The sequence below is a fragment of the Lithobates pipiens genome, unplaced genomic scaffold, assembly GCF_037356315.1.
Source record: "Lithobates pipiens isolate NorthernLeopardFrog02 unplaced genomic scaffold, aLitPip1_a1.2 Scaffold_30, whole genome shotgun sequence".
NCBI lineage: Eukaryota > Metazoa > Chordata > Amphibia > Anura > Ranidae > Lithobates > Lithobates pipiens.
The window spans coordinates 84982481-85008888 of record NW_027507791.1 but is presented as its reverse complement, the minus strand read 5'-3'; the positions used below and the strand labels follow the sequence as shown (position 1 = coordinate 85008888).

The window sequence follows — 26408 nt, the reverse complement described above, 5'->3', positions numbered from 1 at the left end:
TGTGATTGCTCAGTTTCTGGGCTTAGAGCTGGTGGGGGACAGCTTTCAGCATCTCACCGATGCTGCACCAGGTAGGTACCGTAATTATGTATGTATGTATATTTTTTATATTCCTGCACTTCTTTAATGGGGAAATAAAAAACTTTGGCATATATCAGTGGCCAGTGATAAATCTAAGGCTCCATGCACACTGAAGCTGATAAACTGCAGTTTATTGGCGTTTGGGCGTTTTTTGTAAAAGCCCATAAACTCCACTCTATGTTAGCCTATGTGTCCATGCACACATGGACATTTTTCAGCTTTAATGAGCAGTGGAGTTTATGGGCTTTTTTTCTGAACGCCAGAAATTCGCGTTCAAAGTGCCGTTTTTCAGCGGCAAAAAACGACAAACGCTCATTAACGCTCATTAACGCTCATTAACGCTCGTTCATTAGTGTTCGGCATTCTATTTTTCAATGCATTGTGGGATTTTTGGAGTGTCCTCTGTGTATTTTTATAAAAAACGCCCATTAACGCTAACGCTGTAAAACGCTCATTAACGCTCATTAACGCTAGTATAAAACGCTGTTAAAAGCAGGTTTTTCAACCAGCGTTTTCTGCCAGCAATCTGGCGTCCAGAAATAGCTTTTTTGAGCTTCAGTGTGCATGGAGCCTTAAGCTTTATGTCAGCAGATATTATTATATTTCTAAAATGTTGAACAGGACATAGAGGAATTTTAATTACATTTGACACATTACATCTGACTTCTTCAATGCTTTCTCTGCAGTGCATAACAAATATACTGTATATAGCTCTTTAAAAAGAACTTCCCAACCCCTGTGCTGTTCCTAGTCAAATGGGATTTCAGGAAGTAACCAGACCTGCAAGAATGCTTCTATTCTGGAAATTAAGCCAATATCATCGGGGCATAGGCACTGCTTACATCTCGGCATACCAAGATGCTAAGTATATGAAACGATCTGCACAGGCGTTCATGATGTCATCCAGGAAAGAAAAAAAAAAAAAAATAGCACGCATAGGAAAAGCCTTTTGTGGATGGGGATAACATTTAATAATATGTACAGTATGTTTTAAATAATGACAACTTGCTGACTTTGTGTTAAACTGGCCACACAAGTTACAATCTGACTGTACAATCCGTAACATCTGCAGCCAAGTTCTGGTGACACAGTGTAATCCTCCACAACCAAGATCTGAAATTGGAATTCAGTACTGTCCTGCAGGGCTCAATGCATCGCAATATCTGTTTTCGTAAGACAATTTCCACAGTCTTCCTTTTTGCTGGTATTAAATAGAGCAGTGCAAGATAGTTATGTCATCTTTTCTTCCTGGTCAGCTTCATGCTTTTTGTTCAATCCAGAGTTTTTTATGACGTTAGAGAGAGAGTCAAGCAGCTGGAAATAATGATATTTGATGTCGTACTCCATGTCGTACCAGTAATTCACTGTTCAAAGGAGAAAAGGAATATCTGAGTTATAGTATATCAAAAAAAGTTTCAGTCTGACTGATGGCAGAACACCCATAAGATTGGCCCCTCATCCCAAATAAGAAGATAAAATAGACCTGGGAGACAGGGGAATTTTGTGGTGCTTACAGATAATGAAAAAACTAATATTTAAGAAAAAAAAAAAGTTTTACAAATTTTAATGAAGGTCAAGGTTAGAAGTCACACAGATTAGGTTACATAATAAAAAAAAAAAAAAAACAGGCTAGATGATCATAACAAAACAGAAGTCTAGCTACATTGATTTGGTTGAAGCTTTGCATATTATCCCGACATGTTTGGCATATTAGCTTCATCAGGGGATAGATATATATATATATATATATATATATATACGAATGAAATAAAGACTTCACGATACAAAGGGTATAAAGAGAGACAGATTAAACACCTCAAAATAAAAAGGTTACATATAAGTACAATGTAGCATTATTGGACTAGCAGGAACTGATGTGTAATTTTCATCAAGCTCACCCCGACAAAGAGGTAAAACTTACCAAGCCAGAAAAGCTCCAAAAGAAGACTACTGTCTGTCTGGGAAAGGGGGTGAACACTAACCCAACCAGATAGGGGTTAGGTGCAGCCACAGAGGGCACACAATGGCAGTACATTTCTCCTCTCCCTTTCCTTTCCCCCCTTTTTTTTCCCCTCCCCTTTCTTACATCTTTTTCTTCTCTGTATCATGTACATCACGGCTTGATAAATAACTTGATTTTATTTCATTTTTGTTATTTATGAATTTCTGTATAAAGAATGCTTCCATATATTATGATGTTTTGTCTAATTACCAACCTTTTATTATTTATTTGTAGTTGTTTTACCAGGTCTTAGGTGTCATCTCGCCACATTCGCTCTCCCCGACTGTGTATACTGATATATGGTCATCAGTGTGACCCTGTCCTCAAGGCTCCTTGCCTCCTGGATTGCTCCCTTTCTCTAGCCGCTGTCATTTGGGATGTGCATGTCATTCAGTTTGGGGGTGTTTTTGTGGTCATATGGACACCCAGGGCACAGAGGGACTCTGTCCCATTCGCTGCCCGATTTGCGCCACCGTTCTTTGCCCGTGCCCCAGCCCTAGAGATCAGCCTTTGCTCATCTCTCCCTCCCAGCCACCCTCCATCATCATCTTTCCCCACACTTCCCAGTCTTTCCATCTATTTGCCGCAGCTCAAGTTGTCCACCCATTATGGGTGGGCTTCTCCCATGCCCAGTACGCCCATTCGGATTTTCCCCATGTGCATTTGAGCCTGTGGACACGCCCCCCCCGAATCTCGGATGCCTGGGTTTTGTAGTGTGTAGGTACAGGCTGTCAGTTCGGCACATGCTCATGTCCGCGCCGAGACGGTGACGTCAGACGCCGACTCGATGGAGGTCACATAAGCCGGCATTTCAGACCACGCCAATATCTGAGACGGAGGGGGCAACCATTCTAGGATATCATGTTCAGGGTAAGGTTCTGAACGACTATCTTTTTGCTTTGCTTCTATTCTCCTGCTGTTCTCTTCTATACCTTACCACAATGTCCATTTCTTTCCAAAGTTGTTCCCAAGCATCACTTTATTGTTTATACGCAACTAATCAACTCTTCCTCTCTAGTTACTCCAACTTTTTTGCTTTTTCCCCAGTAAAGTATATAACATACCTGCCCATAATTAAACTGCATGACATCACTATACTATTTTATTATTACTGAGACATTGTCCTAATGCACCCTCTAATTTGGCTGCATTTGTTAGGTGGCTGTTCATGCCTGTAATTTCTCTTTCAGTATATATCTTTTTTACGTCCATATATTGAACATTATATTTAGGTTCCAACATTTTTCGCTTCTTTTTCTTTTATCTTACTAAATCTTTATGTACAATTAATTATTTCCTCTCATTCATTCTATATTTCCCTTTCTCATTTTTTCCCATCATTATTTGTGGTTAGTATTTTACATTTTTTTTTTCTTATATCCTTGTGTACCTCTCGCCTTTTTTTTTTAGCTCTTTATTTCTTTTTTATATCACCCATTTCCACTAAAGACACCCTCCACCCCATGTTTTTTTCTGTAGTGCTTTTAAGTACATACCCACCTCTTCCATAATAATATATATATATATATATATATATATATATATATATATAGATAGATATAGATATAGATATAGAGATATATAGATATTTATTATATCCCCCCCCCCCCCCCCCCCATTATATTTTCATGTGTCAACACTGAAGAAATTACACTTTGCTAAAATGTTTAAATGGTTATAGCACAGATTAGAATTGGCATCACAGAAATACATGTGATTTTTTTTTTTGTGTGCACTGGGCAGACCATTAAAATACATTTTCCTAGGCACAATGCATGTTAAAGCACCACAGATGTGTGAACCTAGAGTTAGCATTTAGAGCTGCAGAAGTTGCTAAAAACAGCCATTTGACACTCACAGAAAACTCATATATTATAGGGAACACTGTGAAATGGCACTTAATGTTTCAGAGTTAGAGAAAGTCAAACTGACTACGAAAACCTTTAGCTGTAATATTGGATTACAGTTGTAACTCAGAAAATGTGTTTGTGAGCTAGATCGGTCTTCTTGTATTGGAGATGTGTCAAAAGACCTGGCAGCCTCTTATATCTATTTGTCTGAGCATTGACAGGCTGACCCCCCACCCCATTCAACCTCTGCAGCAATGCTGGCAGCACTTATACATCTATTTCCCAAAAACAACCCCTGGATATGATGCTCAGCATGTGCACTCAACTTCTTTCGTTGACCATGGTGAGGCCTGTTCTGAGTGGAACCTGTCCTGTTAAACCGCTGTATGGTCTTGGCCACCGTGCTGCAGCTCAGCTTCAGGGTCTTGGCATTTTTCTTATAGCCTAGGCCATCTTTATATACAATTTTTTTTTTCATATCTTCAGGGGAGGGAAAATAGGATTTTTTGTACTCACCGTAAAATCCTTTTCTCTGTAATTCACCGACTGACACAGCTCCTCTCTGTAACAAACGGGTTGTTAGCCTTATCACTAGGAGAATACTAGGCATAGTTGTAACACAACACTTAGAACTCTTAGTTCCGCTCAGAGGGCGGTCCCTCAGGCTACAACCCCTCACCCTGCAAAGCAGCATAACGTAAAGGTAAAAGGAGGGGCGGGTGTTGTGTCGGTCAGTGAATTACAGAGAAAAGGATTTTACGGTGAGTACAAAAAAATCCTATTTTCTCTTATATTCACTGACAGACACAGCTCCCCTCTGTAAAAAAACAGGATGTCCCCAAGCAGTGCCAAAACTAGGAGTGGGAAAAACAAGCAATGGTGTTACAGACATTGGCACTAGGGAAGTTCTGCCCGGGCATACGGCACTGAAAGACACCAGTAGCTGAGCCATGTTCCCCCCGGCTCAGGACGCTCTGGCGCCCACAAGTAATCAGTGACTGTTATTTAACCTATGAAACTGAACGGGCCCTGTTGGCCCACTAATGTTTTTGTTTTGTACTCACAGGGCGAGAATCTGCTCAGACCGACAGGGGGTATGGAACCCCCATTCGTGATACTCTGCAGGGTGAACTGCTCATGCTGCTGACACAAGTAGAACCACTAACTTTATTTTTCCAGTGCACAGCCACTGCCTCCTTTTTCTTTTTTTTTTCCCTCTTATTATTAGTACTTCCTTTTGTTCTGCTCTTCATCTCTCACTCTGAGCCTAAGCTCAATTGGGGTTATGTGATGCTTGTGCCTGGTTTGTATCAAGGGAGTAAACCAGCAGCTCCGTATGCTGCTGAAAATCTATATCCTTATCGAGAATATGGCTAGGGCACATGTTATACTTAGCTGGAATGTGAGAGGTTTGGGGAATAGGGTGAAATATATATATACCCATCGTTCTCATCAGAGGTACTTAAGATACTGACAGGGTTCCTAGCTAAACACCCCAATGTACCAGCATTTGTAGTAGGGGACTTCAATAACTACCTAAGTCCACAACTTGATAAATTTTCTATTCCCCACTGAGGTGGGACGGGTTCCGGGACTACATTTGCACACTTGCTGGAAGGCATGGGTCTACATGACATCTGGCAATTGAAAAACCCATTAGGTCAAACTTTTCTCCTGTCATTCGGCCTCACACAGAGGTCTGTCCAGAATTGATCTGTCTTTGCAATGAGGAAATGTTACCATATGTCATAGATGCACAGTATGAACCGACAATTCCCCATACTGGGCAAAAATTACTGTAGCAGGTGCTGCCAAGCGCGTCCATTGGAGAGTCAACCCATTCTGGCTGTCCTTATTCCAAGTGCCTGACCCTCAGACACCTTGGCAGAATTTATAGCCATTAATAAAAACACTGCAGCCTCAGGTATGTGCTGGGATGCCCTTAAGGCGTTTCTCCGGGGGCAATTTATTAAAACCATGTCCTCGATAAAGACCAGGACTAAAGAGTGGGAACTATCGGTGCTTCAGGAAGTGAAAGAGGCAGAGGCTGCACTAATATCCATCCTGACTGAGACTTCAGAAAGGAGATGGCTTGAAGCGCAGAAGTTAGCCAATGCTATGTCTATTACTAAAGCTGAAAATCAGCGTTTTTTTTTGCAACAGAAATATTTTGAAGAGGGTGAGAATATGGGTCACATGTTGGCAATGATGGCCAAAGCAGGGAGGGACTCATCCTATATAGCGGCAGTGCAGGACTCCTCAGGTAAGATATTAAAAAGTCACCCTAAAATAGTTGAGACAATCAGGACTTTCTAGGAGGAAGTATACTCCACTAGGGTATCCTCTGCTCCTGCGGAGATACGGGACTTCCTGGAGGGATGTCACCTACCGTGCCTTGAACAGTCTGATAGAGACATGCTGGGTGCCCCTCTCACAATAGAGGAACACAGAGGCATTAGCCCTCTGACCTCCCGGGAAATCTCTGGGGGCAGACGGCCTTCCTTTAGAGGTGTATAAAAAGTACGCAGACATCTTACTTCCACAACTGAAACAGACACTGGCCGAGGCCCTGGAGCTGGGACAGCTGGCCCCCTCTATGGCTGAAGCCACTATCGTACTGATACTCAAACCGGGCAAAGATGCACTTTTGCCTGATTCATATAGGCCCATTTACCCATTGACGACGGATGTTAAACTGCTGGCCAGGATTCTGGCCACCAGACTGGGCTCAGTCATACAGAAACTTGTGCACCGGGACCAGTCCGGGTTCATTCCAACTATGTCCACGGCCCTAAACATTAGATGCTTGCATCTCAATTTACAAATCCTGATGGAAAATACAGGCAATAGAGCGATCCATTCACTTGACGCTGCCAAAGCTTTTGACGCTGCCAAAGCTTTTGACAGCGTCGAGTGGCAATACCTCTAGGGGGTACTGGAAAAGTTCGGACTGGGGGAGAATTTTATTAAAATTGCTATTTTCAAATCCCACTGCTAGGCTTCGTGTTAACGGAGATCTCTATGAACCTTTTCACCTGTACAGGGGCACTAGGCAGGGGTGCCCGTTGTCGCCCCTGCTGTTTGCCCTAGCGATGGAGCCTCTTGCGGAGATGGTGAGAGATTCCCACGAGGATAGTGGGCTTTATAAGGGGGGGCAATGTAGATAAAATATCATATGCGGACGACACGCTTCTATACCTTGGAGACACGTCAACTTCCCTGGTAAATGTAATGTCCCTCATAGAACACTTTGGTAAATTCTCAGGCTTCTCCATTAACTGGAGTAAGTCTGCCCTCCTGCCTCTGGATACACTCACAAATCTCCTACCAGGTTGTGCCCGGTCCTGCAAATAGTCTCGTCGTTTAAATACCTGGGAGTATAATATCCCCCGACCCTGCTGACTACTTATCACTAAATCTTCAACTCATGATTTCCAAAATAAGGTCCAAATGTGAAGCATGGTGCAAATTACCTATCTCACTTATAAGTAGGGCCAATCTAATTAAAATGGTTTGGGCTCCCCAACTACTTATTATTAATGCACAATAATTATTGCACAATTCTCCACAATGGATCCCGCAAATTGGTTTATCAAAATAGATGCGATATTTAGAAGCCTGCTTTGGAAAAAGAAGGTAGCTAGAATTAAATTATCTATTTTACAATTAGGTAAAGACCAGGGAGGTTTGGCAGTCCTTAACATGCGTCTCCATTACCAGGCCTCACAACTGCAACATCTGGGTGTGTGGGGCGAAACAAACACAGCAGACCCCTAGTGTAACATATTGCTCTCGGCCAGGGTGGACCTGCCTGCAGCCTCGAGCTTGGAGGTGGGTTTCCCTCAACATAGCAGCTCACTGCCAACTCTGGCACTGTTGAATAAACTTTAGCGTTCACTTAAGCACAACTTAAATATGCAGGGCTTGACAGAATACACTCCAATATGGGGCAATTCCCTTTACCCAGAATTGCAGATGTTGGAGGGATTTCAGTCCTGGAGGATAAGGGGGATTAAGGTGATGTCACAGCTCTACTCTCAAAACACATTTAAGTCTTTTAGTGACCTACAGAACAAATTCAACCTCCCGAAACATGACTTTTATAAATATTTGCAGTTACGACATGCGGTACAAACACAAGCACGCTCCTGCAGAATGGTACAAACTGAACATCCAACAGTAACCTATGTCCTCAATTCACTAAACAAAAAAGGCATTTTTTATTTTATTTGTTTTTAAGGTTGAACTGGATGGACTTGTGTCTTTTTTCAACCTGACTAACTATGCAACTATGTAACTATGATCTCAGAAATATAACTCGCTCTTGCTCAGAACACAGGGAGCAGCGAACCTAACTTGTAGATACAGATGGAAAACAAGATGTAGGTGAGATAGGAGATGAAGAATGGGAACTATGTTTACAATCCTTGCCAAATGTTTCAGTATCCCCATCGGGTAGACTGTCCCAACTTTTTATTTTGCACAGGTCTCACCGCACGGGGGTGCTACTCCACAAATGGGGCAGGAGGGACTCCCCCCCCCCCCCATGCCCCAGGTGTGAAACGGCTAATGGTGATCTTATCCATCTGATGTGGCGGTGCCCCAAGCTCTTCAGGTACTGGAGGGGGGTGACCAAGATTATTTCATCAGTATACCAATCCACTGTTCAGTATGCATGCTTACTAGGTGTCGTTGACGAGGAATTTTTTACCCCTTCAAACAAACATAGTGGTAATCTGACTGCTATACATCGCTCGTAAGCAAATTGGTGGCCCTACGACTAAACAGTGGATTGAGCAAGTCAATAACACACTTATAAAAAGAAAAACTGACCTATCAACACAGGAATGCGGTCCAAAAATGTTATAAAATCTGGCAACATTGGCTAGACACCCCAGAACTGGCGCCCCCTCAGCTAGTATTGGATAGATTACTTCAGGTGTGACCGCCAGGTGCGGGCCTAAACTAGCCAAATATGCCGGATGGTGGCATAAACAATGTATAATAATAATACAGCATGAGGCAGTAATTATTTTCTGAAGTTAAAGCGGAGGGCCGTAAAAAAAAAAAAAAAAAAAAAGTCAGCAGCTGCAAACACAATCAGCCCACTTACCTGTCCAGGGCGCCCGCGATGTCGGCCGCCTGAGGCCGACCCGTCCCTCGGCTCCGCCATTCCTTGTAAGGGAAACAGGCAGTGGAGCCTTATGGCTTCACTGCCCGTTTCCTACTGCACATGCGCGAGTCACGCAGCGCTTTGTGAATGGGACGCGCTGTGTTCTGGAACACACAGTTCCCAGAACACAGCGTGACCCATTACCCAGAAGACGCGGCACGGAGGAGAGAAGAAAGAAGATCTCCGCGGAGGAGGAAGAGGAAGATTAGGATTATGTGCCTAGCAACAGGCACTTCAGGTAAAGTAAAAAAAGAAAAAAAAAAAATAAAATTTCATTTTTTTTTTTTAGATTTTTTGGTAATTTTTAATATATTTTTTTTTTTCAGGGTGGTCCTCCACTTTAAGTCCCCTGGTGGAAGTTCACTCTGTAGGTGATCCTAGTGATAAGGCTAACAACAACCCGTTTGTTACAGAGAGGAGCTGTGTCGGTCGGTGAATATAAGAGAAATGGGGGTGTACTCACTTTTGTTGTCAGAGGTTTAGCCATTAACGGCTGTGTGTTGAGTTATTTTGAGGGGACAGCAAATTTACACTGTTATACAAGCTGTACAATCACTACTTTACATTGTAGCAAAGTGTAATTTCTTCAGTGTTGTCTCATGAAAAGATATAATAAAATATTTCCAAAAATGTAAAGGGTGTACTCACTATTGTGAGATACTGTGTATATAGTGGTATTTACCACTGAGCATACAAATATATTGAAACAGATATATGAGGCTGCCAGGTCTTTTGACACATCTCCAATACAAAGAGACCGATCTGACACACAAGCACATTTTCTGACATTTCGTGTGTCTGAGTTACTGTAATCCAATATTACAGCTAAAGGTTTTTGTAGTCAGTTTGACTTTCTCTAACTCTGAAACATTAAGTGCAGTTTCACAGTGTTCCCTATAATATATGGGTTTTCTGTGAGTGTCAAATGGCTGTTTTCAGCATCTTCTGCAGCTCTAAATGCTAAGGTTAGGTTCACACATCTGTGGTGCTTTAACATGCATTGTGCCTAGGAACATTTATTTTAATGGTCTGCCCAGTGCACCAAAAAGGAGCATGTAGGTCTGTGATGCCAATTCTAATCTGTGCTATAACCATTTCTACCGATCCAGGTTCACAAGAAAGGACGTGTCCGTGATCCCTGTGGCATTCATATACCACTTGAAGAAATGACGGGAGCCCCACTACAATTGTACATTTGATCCCCACTCCTATACCTTACCTGCAATGCAGCCATGGGACTGGCGCACATGGTGAAACCACAGAGAAGGTAGATACAGCATTTCTCCAGCCCTTACAGTGACGTGCAGTGGCCGTGTTTGACTGTATGCTGGGTACATACTCAGATCTGGATCCAGCGGATCAACAGGGATCCAGGGCACCTGTAAAAAGGGCAGATGTCATTTTTATTTTAAAAGGTTTCATTTAGCTGTACTAAAAGTAACCCCTTAACTAATTCAATGCAGTTATAAACTCTGGGTACCTGGATTACTTAAAGCAGTTCTAAAGAAAAAAGGTTTTAAAAATAACATACATGTTATACTTACCTATTGCACAGAGCAGACCTGAACCTTCTCTACTGGGGTCAACTGCTGGAAACTTGGCTGCTCCTCTTTTACGAGGTCCCATATAGCAAGTTGTTTGTTATGGTGGAACTTGTGCAGGCTCGATCTAGAGCAGCACTGTGTATACACACACACACACACACACACACACACACAAGTGTCTCGACCCTGCCTCCTCCCCGCAAGATTTGACTGACAGCAGCAGGAACCAATGGCTCCCGCTGCTGGCAAGTCTTCTGTGAGAAGAGGGAAGGAGGGCTGCTGTAGACAGGCAGAGTGCTTGAACGTGATCTGGCCCAGGTAATTGTTTAAGGCAGGGTAGGGGGAGATGATTTTGAAAAAATGTTTTACCTTCATGCAGGAGGATGCATTACAGTAACAAAACTTTTACCCTTATAACTATTTGGATAGTGGAAAAGGGTGTGTCAGGGGCTACTCCAAAATATTGCCCAACGACAACCAAGAGAGGAGACCAATAGGAACAATTCAAACTAAAGTACTAAAGTCTCGCACATTTCCAGACCTGATGACCTGTCCATCTGTGTGGGCCTTTTATGAATCAATCAAGTCACTTAAGAAATAACGGGCAATTTACCTTCAAATTTAACTAAACAAATTTGGGTAATGACTAAACTGCAGAAACACACAGACCTGTTAATTAAACAATCTGATAAGGGTGGGAATAGTAATAATACTTATGATACATCATCAATATCAGACTATGTGCTTGGATGTCCTACATAAAGCAACTTGGTATACACCCATCGACCATACCCTAATACAACAATGGTTGAATTTCATAACTTGTGCATCAAAGCATTTTGGGAAGGCCTCATTGATGAGGACACTCTCAAATTTATTAATACTCAAACATCATGATTACCGACGTTCTATACGCTACACAAAACCCATAAAAACCTTAGGGCACCACCCATAGTATCAGGCATAGGGTCCCTTACAGAAAAACGCAAGCAAATTTGTAGACACATTTCTAATGCTGTATGTCTTGAGTTTACCATCATACATTTGGGATACAACGGACCTGTTTCGACACATCGAGGGGGTCCAGGTACCTCCAGACACCCTCCTCAGGACTTTAGATGTTGAGGCTCTCTACTCGAGCATCCCCCCACGAGCAGGGCGTCAGGATGGTTGGTACCTTCTTGATGGAGCAGGATCAGAATGCATGCCCCCTTAATCAATTCAATTTGAAACTACTGCAGTTTATCCTGACCAAAAATTATTTCACATACATGGATCAGATCTTCATACAAGCGCAGGGAGTGGCCACGTGCACTTCCTGTGCACCCTCCTATGGCAACCGTTATTTGGGGGGATGGGAGAGATCAATTTTTGAGTCCTTACAATTATTTTTGAACAATGTGCTATGTTGGTACAGGTTCATTGACGATTTGTTATCTGGACGAGTACAGATAAATCACTAATCGAGTTTATTGAAAGTTTACATACTAATCCATTTAACCTACATTTTAGATTTACTTATGATTATAATCATATCTCTTTTCTCGATTTTAAGATCATCAAAGCCCCACCGGTCAAATAGCAATGGAACTATATTGGAAACCCACATCGGGCAATACGCTGCTCCATGCCTCCAGCTCTCATCCCCATCCTGATACGCAGTCTCCCATACGCCCAATATTTAAGGCTGCATCATAACTGCACAGAAGACGGGGATTTCTACATCCAATCGCCTGCTCGAAATTAGCGCCTTTTAGCACAGGGCTATACCTGCACTAATCTCAGGAAGGCCTATAATAGGGCCTTTGCACGGACCAAATCATTGCTATACGGCCCCCCTCATGTAGAACCATCTAAAAAACAGTCAGTCAAAATAGTCACCAAATTCTCCACTCATCACAACCAACTACGTACATTATTGTTGTCAGAACATTGGCATCTAACAGACCACCATGTTCTGGGAAAATATGTAAGGCCTAATCCGGAACCGGTGTTCCGTAGAGCAACCACGCTGATGGACAGACTTGCTAGTAGCCATTATAGGGTGAATCCACGGGTGATGTGGTCCCCGGGGTACTTTCCAGTGTGGCAACTGCCCACATTGCCCATGGATTCAGGAAGGCAGACTTTTATCCTTCCCAATGAGGAAACCTCTCCCCCCCCCCCCCCCCCCCCCAACACGCCAACTGTGGCACGAGCGGAGTTGTTTACCTAATGGTCTGTGCCTGCAATGCGTTTTATGTAGGAAAGAGCATTAGAGAACTAAGGCAGCGAATGGGAGACCATTTATACTATAAATAAACTTACCACAGTGGGCCGCCACATAGGATTACACCTGAAGTTGTTAAATTCCTGGTCCTGGAAGTTATTCCAGAAGACCCATGGGGGGGCGATTAGGATCTCGCGATCCTGAGACGTGAAACTATCTGAATCGAGCGACTCGAGCCCTCATACCATTGGGCCTTAATGAAGCCCTTTCATATAAGCCCTTCTTGTGAATGGCTTATTTTCGGATTCTGGCTTTGTTTTGGTTCCCTGTTCTTTGGGCTTTTGCCTCTTCCCTATTGTTTTTATTTTTGTATTTTCCTTCTCTTTTTTCCTCATTCACCCCCCCCCCCCCATTCACCTGCACCTTTGATAGCCATGACGAGTGTTGATTGTGATTTGGGTTTAAGTACATATTCCATAAATACTGTTTATTTAATTTTAGGATCCATACGAAACCTTTTGTGATCCTTTGTGCAATTGCTTGGCATATGTGCGTGTCTTGGCATTGACTGGGATGCAATCATTGCTGAGGTCAATGCTTTGGCACACACATTGCCTCGCTAACTGTTTAAACTGATTTATCTTATATAAATCTTGTCAGGTATGATTTGCCATGGGATCAACAGCGGCTTAAGGCAATATACTCCCCCCAGCGGTGGACATGCATCTCTCCATTAGGAGGTGGGCCCCCATTCTGTGGATTGCCCTACCCTTCTTCCCTGGATGATGGCCTTTAGCCATTCTTTTGTGAGGGTCACACGCGCGTGGGCATTTTGTGCCCTTATTCAGATAGAGGCCACCCATGGACAGGCATCTAAAAAGGAAAGACCGATCTGCTTAGCTACTGCCAGCCCTACCTGTGTTTTCATGACAGGAAGCTGCTTGGCACCTTCTGTTATTGTCACGTTTTGTGGCCATTATTTATGATGTGGACTAACAGCCCATATCTTTTCATGTACTCATTGCACCCGTTTCTTTAGCCCAACGGCTGTAGGGGGACCTGTTGCTGGCCACGTCTGACCACTGAACATTGCTTTTTACAAACAAGTTCACCTGCCTTTGTCCTTGGAACACGGCTATATTTTGAATTCTGCTTTTGATCCCCAGGTACCACAGAAGTTTGCAAAGCTTCCAATTGCTATTTAAAATTTTGAAAACAACTAAATATATATGTTACCTTTTCTGCAGATTCCTGATCAACTACTGCAAATGATCCATCTTCATTTACCTGGTATACTGCTGGCTGGTATAACTCTGAAAAAAATTGCAGACACAATTTAGGCTTTAAATAAAATAAGTGAAAAAAAATGTCAACAGTACAGATTCCCTTACAAGGAACTGAACACTTCCTATCTCAATTCACAAAGGTGTAGAGGCTGTTCACTTTGAAAAAGTGAATGTTCACTTTGAATACTGAATGAAAGCAAATAATGTGAACCTGTGTTAACTTTGAATACCCAATCCTGTGCGAGGAAAAAAAAATAAAATAAAAATCCTATTAACAGCTTACTTGTAAAATCCTTTTCTTGGAGTAGATCACGGGACATTATTAACTATATGGGTATATAGGCACCTTCAGGTGATGGACACTGGCACACCCAAGAAAGGAAGTTCACTCCCTATATAACCCCTCCTCCTTCCAGGAGTACCTCATTTATGGTAGCAAAGCAATATACACAAATCCCAAAAGAGGGGCAGGACCTCTCTGTCCCATAATGTACTCCAAGAAAAGGATTTTACAGGCAAGCGGTTATAAAAATCCTATTTTCTTTATCGTACATCACGGGAAACAGAGCCATAGTATTAACTATATGGGACATCTCATAGCAATGCTACTCGAGGGGAGGGAGACACAACCAGCAGGGCGTCCACAGACTTGAGAACCTATACTGCTGCCTGCAGCACATTGCGCCCAAAGGCGATATCCTCATGCCTTTTTACATCCACCTGATAAAACCTGGTGAATATATGTACTGAAGACCAAAGTTGCAGCCTTACAGATCTGAGCCATGGAGGCCTGGTGATGCACTGCCTAAGAAGCACTAACTGCTCTGGTAGAGTGCGCCTAGACAAGGCGGAATCTTACCCTTTAAAACCGTAAGCCTGAATTATAACTTGCCGAAACCACATAGAAATTGTGGATTTTGACGCAGCTTGTCCTTTCCTAGGACCTTCTGGCAGCACAAATAAGACATAAGTCTTCCGGATCTGAGCAGTCGTTTCTAAATAGACCTTGATTGCTCTCACCACATCAAGACAATGTAGTGACTTCTCTTCCCTAGAACATGGTTTTGGAAAAAACGATGTAAGGACAATATCTTGGTTCAGGTGAAACCCTGAGACCACTTTAGGCAGAAAACTTGGACGAGGACGCAACACAACCCTGTCCTTGTGAATAATCAAATATGGCTCTTTACAAGAAAGAGCAGCCAATTCCGAAACCCTCCTTGCTGAGGATATAGCAACCAAGAATACTAACTTCCTTGTCAGAAGGACAAGGGAGTATGCTGTATTGGTTCAAAAGGCTGTTTTTGTAACACTGACAAAGCTAAGTTCAAGTCCCAAGGGTTCAAAGGTGATCTAACTGGCGGATTAAGCCACATCACCCCTTGCATAAAAATCCGGACCAAAGAATGCGAAGCAAGCAGTCTTTGAAATAAGACCGATAACGCAGAGACTTGGCCCTTAATAGTACTCAAAGCCAGCCTCATCTCTACCCCTAATTGTAGAAAGGCAAGAATTCTGCCTATGCTATACTTCCGAGGGTGCCAAGCATTGGATTCGCACCAGGAAACATAAGCCCTCCAGACTAATATGATTCTGGAAGCCGGATTTCTTGCATTAATCAAGGTAGAGATAACTGCCCCGGATAGCCCATGTTTCTTCAGAATGTGGGTTTCAATAGGCAAGCCGTTAAATTTAGAGTTTGTAAGGTAGGATGGAATATCGGCCCCTGTGAGAGTAGGTCTGGACATGGTGGAAAGGACCATGGATTCTCCACTGCCATCTTTATGGATTTCTGCATACCAGGACCTTCTGGGCCATGCTGGGGCTACAAGAATTACCAGCTTTCTTTCCAGCTTGATCCTGCAAAGAAGTCACGGCAGCAACTGAATGGGGGGGGGGGGGGAGAGAATGCATAAATCAGTGAGAGCTGATCCCACTGGGTCACCAATGCATCTGTTCCGCATGCGGGTGGATCCCTTGTCCTGGACACAAAGTTGACCAACTTCATGTTGAACCTGGACACCAGAAGATCTATGTCCAGAGTCCCCCATTTTTGGCAAATAGCCAGTAGCCTATAGACATAAAATGGGGTGAAGGGACCATTCAACTGCTGACTGGAATAAAAACTGCAGATAGGCACAGAACATTCCTTTCTACCCAAGTTAGAATATGGTTCCCCTCCCTCTGCGCTGCAAGACTCTTGGTACCCCCTTGGCGATTGATACAAGCCACAGCTGTGGCATTGTTGGCTTGGATCCTGACAGGACAACCCCGTAATTTGAATGTCCAGGCCTTCAGAGCCAGACGCTCTGCCCGAATCTCTAGGATGTTGATGGGCAAGGTTCTTTTGGTTCTTGACCACTGTCCCTGGATAGTTGTCTTTTCTAGTACTGCTCTCCAACCTGAAAGGCTGGCATCTGTCGTTACCATTTTCCAGATAACTGGTCTAAAGGATTTTCCTTTCATCACATTCTGTGTTACCAACCACCAACTGAGGATCTGGGACACCCTTGGGGACAGCCGCATTGGCAAGTCTAGAGCTTGAACCATTTTGTTCCAAGCAGACAGGATACTGTTTTGCAACAGTCTCGAATGGAACCTCTTCAAATGAAGCCACCATCTTTCCTAACAACCTTATGCAAAAGGCGAATAGAGAGATCTTTTGGTTGCATTGGTCCAAATCATCCCCAAATAGAAGATCCCCATGAAAAGGAAAACCAGTCAGGAGCCTTTTACATGGTGCTTCAGCTGACCAATTTTTTAACCACAGGATCTTTCGCATGTGCACCAGCACAAGTGCAAGGCGAGACACCTGGTGGATAGAATCCTTGATGGCGTCAATGGCAAAACATATTGCTCTGCAGCAGTTCATCCAAGTCCCGGGCTTGTTGTACAGGAACCTCCTTAAGGGCCTGTTTAAAGTAGTCCTTCAGCGACTGACAGATGCCTATTGCAACGACTGCAGGCTGAGTAACTGCACCTGCCAATGAAAAAAGTGGATTTCAGCAGGAATTCCATTCCGATTGGCAGAGTCAACTGCTAGTTCTCCTCCATGGTATAAAGTACTGAAAACCTTTTTGGAGGGAGAAAATGGTTATCCGGATGATCCCATTCAGCATAAATAAGCTGTTGCTGTAATGCATGGACGGGAAATGCATGCAAAGTCTGTGGAGGTTTTAAAGGAACCCAAAGAAGAAACAACTTTCGGCTGACCCCATTAGGGGCACCTTGAAAGCAGAACGAACAATTTCTGTAAGAGACTGTACATGCAACTTTTCAGATTGCGAGGCTGAAAAGGGTTCATCCACCATTGATTCCTCCTGATCCCCTGAGGGCAATACCTCATCCTCTACTCACTGTTCCCTTGATAAAGGGTCTGAGGTGGGGGAAGGGGATGCTTCCTATCCCTTTGGATGGAAGATGTGATTAAAGCCACTAATCTCTCCTCTAGCCCCAGCAGGGTGGAGAAAATGGCATCTTCAGTCATGTATAAAGGGGCTGAGATGTTAGAAGCAGCTGCAAAACCCACTAGTTCCAATAGCACCCTGGCTAGCCACTTATGGTAGTTCAGGAGAAGATGACAATGTTGAAGCATGACTAGAGTCCTCAACCCCCGGGGGGGGGGGGGGGGGGGGGAAGATACTTTAGGTACCTTTTATGAAGTAAATGCACTACTTGCTGAGCAATAGTCTAGCAATACAATGCCACTAATAAAGTTCAGCCTGGTGCTGAGTAAAATGTATTTCCTCCAATTGGGAATTCCTGTATGCAGCGCCTTATTTGCCCCCACCGCTCGTGTCCTGTGTGATCAGCAGCTGCACCATCCAACTACTAGGTGAGGAGAGTTTGTATTTTGGGTTCGGTGTCCCCAGCGTTTGCGCCATGTGTCCTCATGGATGCTACGTCCCGCACGCGGCACCGTGTTTAAGCCACGCTTCCTCCGCTCATCAACCCCCCCCCTTTTCAAATTTCAGGCAGTTTCACGCACGAGGGCGGCATTCGGATCTGTCAGTTGGCAGACCCGGTGAGAGAGGAGGGGAGACCGGATGAAGGCAGCATAAAAATACAATATAGGAAAAGCCGCCCCCCCCCCCCCCCGAGGATTGGGGGGGGGGGAAACTGCTGTTGTACCTCCCAGCCCCTTAGTTCCCTCAGGGGGGAAAAAAATGCAGCCAATGGCAAACTTTTTCCTGGCTAGGAATCCCCCCTGAACAATGCTGCATGAACAAGACCACACACATGCTGTCTTAGCTGCTTGACACAGAGCTGAACTGAGAGGCAACGTACAAAAGGTATGTACATTTACTCCCTCTAGTGGAGAACCTAAGGCATGACAACATTTTACTCAAGGAAGAAAAACCTTAGGTGGACTTTTTACAGTTCCTAGGTTTCTTCTCTTACCTTATCCTCGCAGCAGGATACTGCTGATGACAGACGGATCTAAACTTCAACCATCACGGCGGGCTATGTTTAGCAAACCTTCAAGGACCGGGTCCCTTTTTATCGGGGTTCCACTCCCTTGGACCTGTATAGCACCCCACCAGGAAAAACTTTAGGTAATGTGAGCATAACCAAAGCACTGGGTCTCGGGGTCCAGCCCTCCAAGGAGAGGCCTGGGGTACCATCCACATTGGCTTCAGTGGCACTTTGGATGGATCCGGTCAGTGGAGGCTGTATAAATCCAATAGGGATCCCTCCAGCGGAACTCTCCAGAGCACATCTTCACTCGTGACCAACACCTTATAACTTCCTGTCTTGGGTTTGTGCCAGTGTCCATCGCCTGAAGGTGCCTATATACCCATATAGTTAATACTATGGCTCTGTGTACCGTGATGCATGATAAAGAAAAACAGGATTGCTGCCAGCATGTGATTGGTTGATTGAGATGATAAAAGGTATTTCCCCTTTTTTATATATATATATATATATATTGGAAAGCAATTTTTGTAGGTTCTGGGCACTGTACTCTTGGATGTCTGGTCTACATAGTGGTGCAGGACAAAGTGTGCTGCAAAGAAGGACCAGTTTAAACAAGACAATGCTGGATTAATTGGCCATGTTACATAGTAGGTGAGGTTGAAAAAAGCTACAAGTCCATCAAGTCCAACCTATGTGTGTGATTATATGTCAGTATTACGTTGTATATCCCTGTATGTTGTGGTCATTCGGGTGCTTATCTAAGTTTCTTGAAACTATCAATGCCCCCCGTTGAGACCACCACATGTGGAAGAGAATGCCACATCCTACGGTAAAGAACCCTCTACGTAGTTTAATTAAACCGCTTTTCTTCTAATTTTAATGAGTGGCCACCAGTCTTGTTAAACTCCCTTTTGCGAAAAAGTTTATCCCTATTGTGGGGTCACCAGTATGGTATTTGTATACTGAAATCATATCCCCTCTCAAGCGTCTCTTCTCCAGAGAGAATAAGTTCAGTGCTCGCAACCTTTCCTCATAACTAATATCCTCCAGACCCTTTATTGGCTTTGTTGCGCATCTTTGTACTCGCTCCATTTCCAGTACATCCCTCAGGACTGGTGCCCAGAACTGGACAGCATACTCTAGGTGTGGCCAGACCAGAGTCTTGTAGAGCAGGAGAATTATTGTTTTATCTCTTTTTAATGCATGCCAATATTCAGTTTGCTTTGTTATCAGCAACTTGGCATTGCATGCCATGTGGGTATGTTTTTTTTTTTTTTTTTTTTTTTTAAACAACCCAGCAGACAAGGTACAGTGCCTTGCGAAAGTATTCGGCCCCTTTGAACTTTTCAACCTTTTGCCACATTTCAGGCTTCAAACATAAAGATATAAAAAAATTTTTTTTTTGTGAAGAATCACCAACAAGTGGGACACAATTGTGAAGTGGAACGAAATCTATAGGATTTTTGAAACTTTTTTAACTAATAAAAAAATAAAAAAGTGGGGCGTGCAAAATTATTCGGCCCCCTTGCGTTAATACTTTGTAGAGCCACCTTTTGCTGCGATTACAGCTGCAAGTCGCTTGGGGTATGTCTCTATCAGTTTTGCACATCGAGAGACTGAAATTCTTGCCCATTCTTCCTTGCAAAACAGCTCAAGCTCAGTGAGGTTGGATGGAGAGCGTTTGTGAACAGCAGTTTTCAGCTCTTTCCACAGATTCTCGATTGGATTCAGGTCTGGACTTTGACTTGGCCATTCTAATACCTGGATACGTTTATTTGTGAACCATTCCTTTGTAGATTTTGCTGTATGTTTGGGATCATTGTCTTGTTGGAAGATAAATCTCCGTCCCAGTTTCAGGTCTTTTTCAGACTCCAACAGGTTTTCATCCAGAATGGTCCTGTATTTGGCTGCATCCATCTTCCCCTCAATTTTAACCATCTTCCCTGTCCCTGCTGAAGAAAAGCAGGCCCAAACCATGATGCTGCCACCACCATGTTTGACAGTGGGGATGGTGTGTTGAGGGTGATGAGCTGTGTTGCTTTTACGCCAAACATATCGTTTTGCATTGTGGGCAAAAATTTCGATTTTGGTTTCATCTGACCAGAGCACCTTCTTCCACATGTTTGGTGTGTCTCCCAGGTGGCTTGTGGCAAACTTTAGACAAGACTTTTTATGGATATCTTTGAGAAATGGCTTTCTTCTTGCCACTCTTCCATAAAGGCCAGATTTGTGCAGTGTACGACTGATTGTTGTCCTATGGACAGACTCTCCCACCTCAGCTGTAGTTCTCTGCAGTTCATCCAGAGTGATCATGGGCCTCTTGGCTGCATCTCTGATCAGTCTTCTCCTTGTCTGAGCTGAAAGTTTAGAGGGACGGCCAGGTCTTGGTAGATTTGCAGTGGTCTGATACTCCTTCCATTTCAAAATGATCGCCTGCACAGTGCTCCTTGGGATGTTTAAAGCTTGGGAAATCTTTTTGTATCCAAATCCGGCTTTAAACTTCTCCACAACAGTATTACGGACCTGCCTGGTGTGTTCCTTGGTCTTCATGATGCTCTCTGCACTTTCAACAAAACCCTGAGACTATCACAGAGCAGGTGCATTTATACAGAGACTTGATTACACACAGGTGGATTCTATTTATCACCATCAGTCATTTAGGACAACATTGGATCATTCAGAGATCCTCGCTGAACATCTGGAGTGAGTTTGCTGCACTGAAAGTAAAGGGGCCGAATAATTTTGCACGCACCACTTTTCAGTTTTTTATTTGCTAAAAAAGTTTAATATCCAATAGATTTCCTTCCACTTCACAATTGTGTCCCACTTGTTGGTGATTCTTCACAAAAAAAATTAAATTTTATATCTTTATGTTTGAAGCCTGAAATGTGGCAAAAGGTTGAAAAGTTCAAGGGGGCCGAATACTTTCGCAAGGCACTGTATGTCGAATGAACAAATTTGTTGATGTAGTGCCACTGAATTTCTGTATGTGTATCCTACCTACTATGCTCAATAAAAGTGGTTTCTCAATAAAAAATAAAAATAAAAAAAAGTGATACTAAAGTCTCCTTTTTTTTTTCTTTAAGAGCAACAAACATGTTATACTTACCTGCTCTGTAAAATTATTTTGCACAGAGCAGCCCAGATCCTCCTCTTCTCCTGTTGAGTGCCCCCACTTGCTATGGGGGGGGCACCCGAGCTGAGCTGCAGCTCCATGTGTCCATTCAGACATGGTGCTGTGGTTTGGGCCCACCTCCTCTCTCTCCTGATTGGCTAACTGACTTTGACTGACAGCAGTGGGAGCCAATGGTGCCCATGCTGTGTCTCAGCCAATCAGATGGCCGAGGCACTCTTGCAACATCGCTTGATAGAGATGGGGCTCAGGTAAGTATTAGGGAGGCTGCTGCACACAGAAGGCTTTTTATCTTAATGCAAATAATACATTAAGATAAAAAAAACCTTCTGCCTTTACTACCACTTTAGTAAATCACTCCCATCATGTGTCAGGGAACTGAAGGGAAACCTCCCAGCAAGGACACAGACAGCAATATCAACCGGACCCTTCCCCGTTCCATCCAACATTTAAAAAATAAAAAACTGGAGTTGAGTTTTAAAATAAACACAAAATGGACAGCTGCAGGTCTTTATTGGAAGAAAGATTTTTTTTTTATCATACTTGCCATACCATATGGGATAAAAGGGCGGTCAGTCGGTGGGTGAAGAATAAAGTGCTTCTCTCCCAAAATGACACAATACAGGTTCTCGTAGTGGTCTTTATGCACTGTAAAAAGATAAATCAGCTGATATAGCGATAAAAAAAAAAAAAAAGATATCCTTCACCGTCTCCCTCATTAAAGCTCATATTGTACATACGGATAATGATTTATGAACACTAGAGGAAAAGAAAGATTGTGCTGGAGCCCAGATCAACCAGATCTTTTTTCCTCTTTGACTTAAAGCGGTGTTCCAGCTGAATTTTTTATTTTTTTTTTAAGTCAGCAGCTGCAAACACAGTAGTTGCTGACTTTTAATAAGGACACTTACCTGTCCTGGGAGCCAGCGATGTCAGCCCCTCTAGGCCGATCCATTCATCGGATCAGGTGCAGGCGCCACCATTCCAACTAAGACCCTTTTCACACCAGGGCGTTTTGCAGGCGCTATAGCGTTAGAAATAGCGCCTGCAAAACGCCCTAAAGAAACTGCACCATTGTGTGTAGTGTGAAAGCCCCCGAGGGCTTTCACACTACAGCGGTGCGCTGGCAGGACGTCAGAAAAAAGTCCTGCCAGCAGCTTCTTTGGAGCGGTGAAGGAGTGGTGTGTTTACCGCTCCTCCACCGCTGCTGCCCATTGAAATCAATGGGGCAGCGCTGTAATGCCGCTGGCAAAACGCCGCTGTTGCGGCATATTGCCGGCGGTTTTAACCCTTTCGCGGCCGCTAGCGGGGGTAAAAGCGCCCCGCTAGCGGCCAAAATGCGCCGCAAATCCGTCGCAAATCGCCGCTAAAAATAGCGGCGTTTTACCGCCGACGCAAGGTGTGGTGTGGTGTTAAAGGGGTCTAAGGGAAACCGGCAGTGGAGCCTTGTGGCCAGATTTTTATTCCTCTTTGACTTACATCCTTAATGCTGGTCCCTGCAGTAACCTAAACTTACTTTTCCTTCACTTCTACCTCTGTTTATCTGCAGGAGCAAAGAGAAGAGGCCATGTGTAAGCTCTAAGGCCCAATTTAGGGCTTACACAGAATTAAGGACTCTCCCCCTGACCCAATATGAAAGCAGTGGGCGCCTGAGAGGCCAACCACCAAGCATGTGGGAGGAAGTGGAGCAAGTGTCAAAGCCCTTATATCCATAAGTACTGGGTGCGTCACTTCACTTCCTGCGACAAAACGTGAGAAAGAGGAGTATGTGCTGCTGATAGGGCTGTCGTGCCAGTGAACCTAAGGTTTTGCCATACAGGTTCACTTTATACCCAAATTTCAAAAAACAGATCCACTTTTTTCTGCTTCATTACAGAAATTGCCCCTTTTAACAACAGCATCTACGTTAAAAGAGAAGTATGGGAAATTAGTTTTTCTCAGAATTATACTTCCCTAGGTCTGAGGCTGCATCTGTCCCCCGCCAACTCCAACACTGAGAACCGAGCGATCAAACACCCATGATCACTCAGTTGTCACAGACCCGTGAGTAGAGAGCTGCTGACTGTCGGTCACCGGCTCTCTGCTCTGCCCCCTCGTTGTTCACTGGAGCACTGGGCTCTCAGAGGTTGGGCTGGATATTGGTCTAGCCATGTGGGCAGATCCCGACCATATGGTCACGATCTTTCCCAAACCTGGACCGGATCTGTGACATCAACTGACAGCGGGCTTCAGCCCACTGTCTGCCTAATAGGTCACAGGGATGCAAAACAAAACCTTTAAAAAACTATAGAATGTCTAGAAATGTCCCAAGTTCATGACATTACAGTAAGACGTCACTGTTTGGAAAACAAATATTTCAATGTAGGCATTTTAAAGCAAACCATCTTACACTACTACAAAGATCTCTGTATCTATTTTTCTGCCTGACTGTAACTATAACATTGGAATGGTGTCACTCACATGAAGTCACTGCTGCAGACTCTCCCAGCCAGAAATTTACAGCATCTGGGCTCTTTCCTAATGGTGGGACAAGAATAAAAAAAAAAAAAAAAAAAAAAAAAAAAAAAAAAGAAAAAAGGGGGACAGCTTTATTAAGTTCAATTTAGCTTTAAACAGTTCCCACCCAGGCCAATTCTGACATTTCTCTCCTACATGTAATAATCCTTTTTTTTTTCCTTTTTTTGCTAGAAAATTTGTCAAAACACCCAAACATTATATATGTTTTTTAGCAGAGACTCTAGAGAATAAAATGACGATCGTTGAAATTTGTTATGTAACAGTATTTGTGCCAAGATTTTTCAAACGCAATTTAAAAAAACAAAAAAACAAAAAAACAAACACACTTTTAATGCATTGCATGCATTGAACTTTAATGAAAAATAAATAAAAATATATAACCAATTTTTTTTTTTGCCAAGTAAATCAAAACCTAACATGTCAGGCTTTAAAATTGTGCACGCTTGTGGAATGGTTCCAAACTACGGTACTTAAAAATCTCCATAGGCAATGCTTTAACATTTTTTTACCTGTTACCCGTTTAGAGTTACAGAGGAGACACTAGAATTATTGCTCTCAATCGGATGTTCATGGAGATACCTCACATGTGTGGTGCAAACCCTGTTTACATGTGGGCGTGACCCATGCATGCATTTGCTTATGTGTGCCAGCATTAGGGGACAGGAGGGCTTTAAAAAAAATAAAATAAAAAAAATGTATTATAGTTTATTTTTACAATGTCTCTTTAATTTTTTTTCATCACATTTATTCCTATCACAAGAAATGTAAACATCCCTTGTATTAAAAATAAGTATTGCAGACCCTTTTTTGGAGACATCTGCGGTCTATAATATCCTAGATGGGAAAGTGTAGGTAAATGGTCTTTAAATATACCTCTAGTGACCCATAGACATAATGACATCCAACTTTTATAAAAAAAAAAAAAAAAAAAAAATAAAAAAAAAAAAAAAAAGGGGCTGTAAAGGCAGAAGGTTTTTTTTTTTATCTTAAGGTGTTCTATGCATTAAGATAAAAAGCCTTCTGTGTGCAGCAGCCTAAAACTTATCTGAGGTCCCTCTCTGTCCACTAGTGTCTCAGCCGTCCGAGATTCTCCTTCCTGGCTCACTCTGCTGTCAAAGTCAGCTAGCCAATCAGGGGAGAGAGGGGGCGGGTCGGTTCGGAGCTCAGTGTCTGAATGGACACAGGGAGCTGTGACACAGCTCAGGTGCCCCCATAGCAAGCTGCTTGCTGTGGGGGGGCAGGGCACTGAACAGGAGGGAGGGGCCAGGAGTGCTGAAGAGGGACTCAAGAAGAGGCGGATCTGGTCTGCACTGTGCAAATCCACTGCACAGAGCAGCTAAGGATAACATGCTTGTTTTTTTTTTTTTTTTTCTCCCTATAAAAATAAGAGACTTTACAATAAAGTTATTGTAAAGTCTTGTTTTTTTTTCCCTATAAAAATAACTCTTTTTGGAATGTTTTTAACCAATTGTTAACAACATTACGAAAAGAGAACTGATTACAAAGATTTCATAGAAGGATTTCCTGTGATATAATAGTTCATTACAATAACGTTGCATGTCCTTGAACATGGCGTTTGCACGTTTCGCGGTCACACTGCTTCCTCAGGACCCACAAGGAACAGTACAGTTAAACTCTTACCCAATTTTGCACGCTTGCTGATCCATGGGAGAAAACAACCAGAATGGCCAGTATTTGTGCGACGCTGGCCATTCTGGTTGTTTTCTCCCATAGGCTGGAAAGCGTGCAAAATCAACAGCATCTACCTCTATTGTTTGTTAACAATGGTTAAAGGGTTAGTTCACCTTTACAAAAAAAATGTAAAAAAGGTGAACACTGTACACCCTACCCACCCTCTGCTGTACCTACCTCCGGCGATCCTGAGCTGTCAGCATCACAGCCGTCTGTCCAGCGATCCAGGGGTTTAAAATGCCCATTCTCCTCCATCTTCTCTGTGCAGCACTCCCGGGATGAAACAGAGCGTTTCACTGTGATGGCATTAACCAATCAGGTCCGTCCTGGTAGCGATGCATGCTGCAGACTTTAACTGCCGATAGTCACTTTTTTTAAAGCATCGGTATAGGTCACAAACTTACCGATGTTACTGATATTGCTTCAAGGGGTTGTACCGAGGTGATCAAACCCTGCAGCCATCACCCAGTACCATTCTTTACAGCAGACGGTCAGCTTTCTT

The 26408-nt window shown here is 43.3% G+C and overlaps 1 protein-coding gene across 2 annotated transcripts in view; it reads right to left on the bottom strand.

The window, feature by feature from the left end:
• Window positions 1–1028: 1028 nt before the first annotated feature.
• JMJD7 (jumonji domain containing 7) overlaps window positions 1029–26408 on the bottom strand; it is a 33258-nt gene continuing 7878 nt past the window's right edge. For both annotated transcript variants that reach the window (XM_077464538.1, XM_077464537.1), the window contains exons 4-8: window positions 24158–24214; window positions 22250–22345; window positions 14096–14172; window positions 10326–10485; window positions 1029–1445 (exon numbers count right to left, since the gene is read on the bottom strand). In XM_077464538.1, the coding sequence (XP_077320664.1) occupies window positions 1312–1445; window positions 10326–10485; window positions 14096–14172; window positions 22250–22345; window positions 24158–24214 (524 nt within the window). In that variant the 3' untranslated portion in view covers window positions 1029–1311. The remainder of the gene's footprint in view (window positions 1446–10325; window positions 10486–14095; window positions 14173–22249; window positions 22346–24157; window positions 24215–26408) is intronic.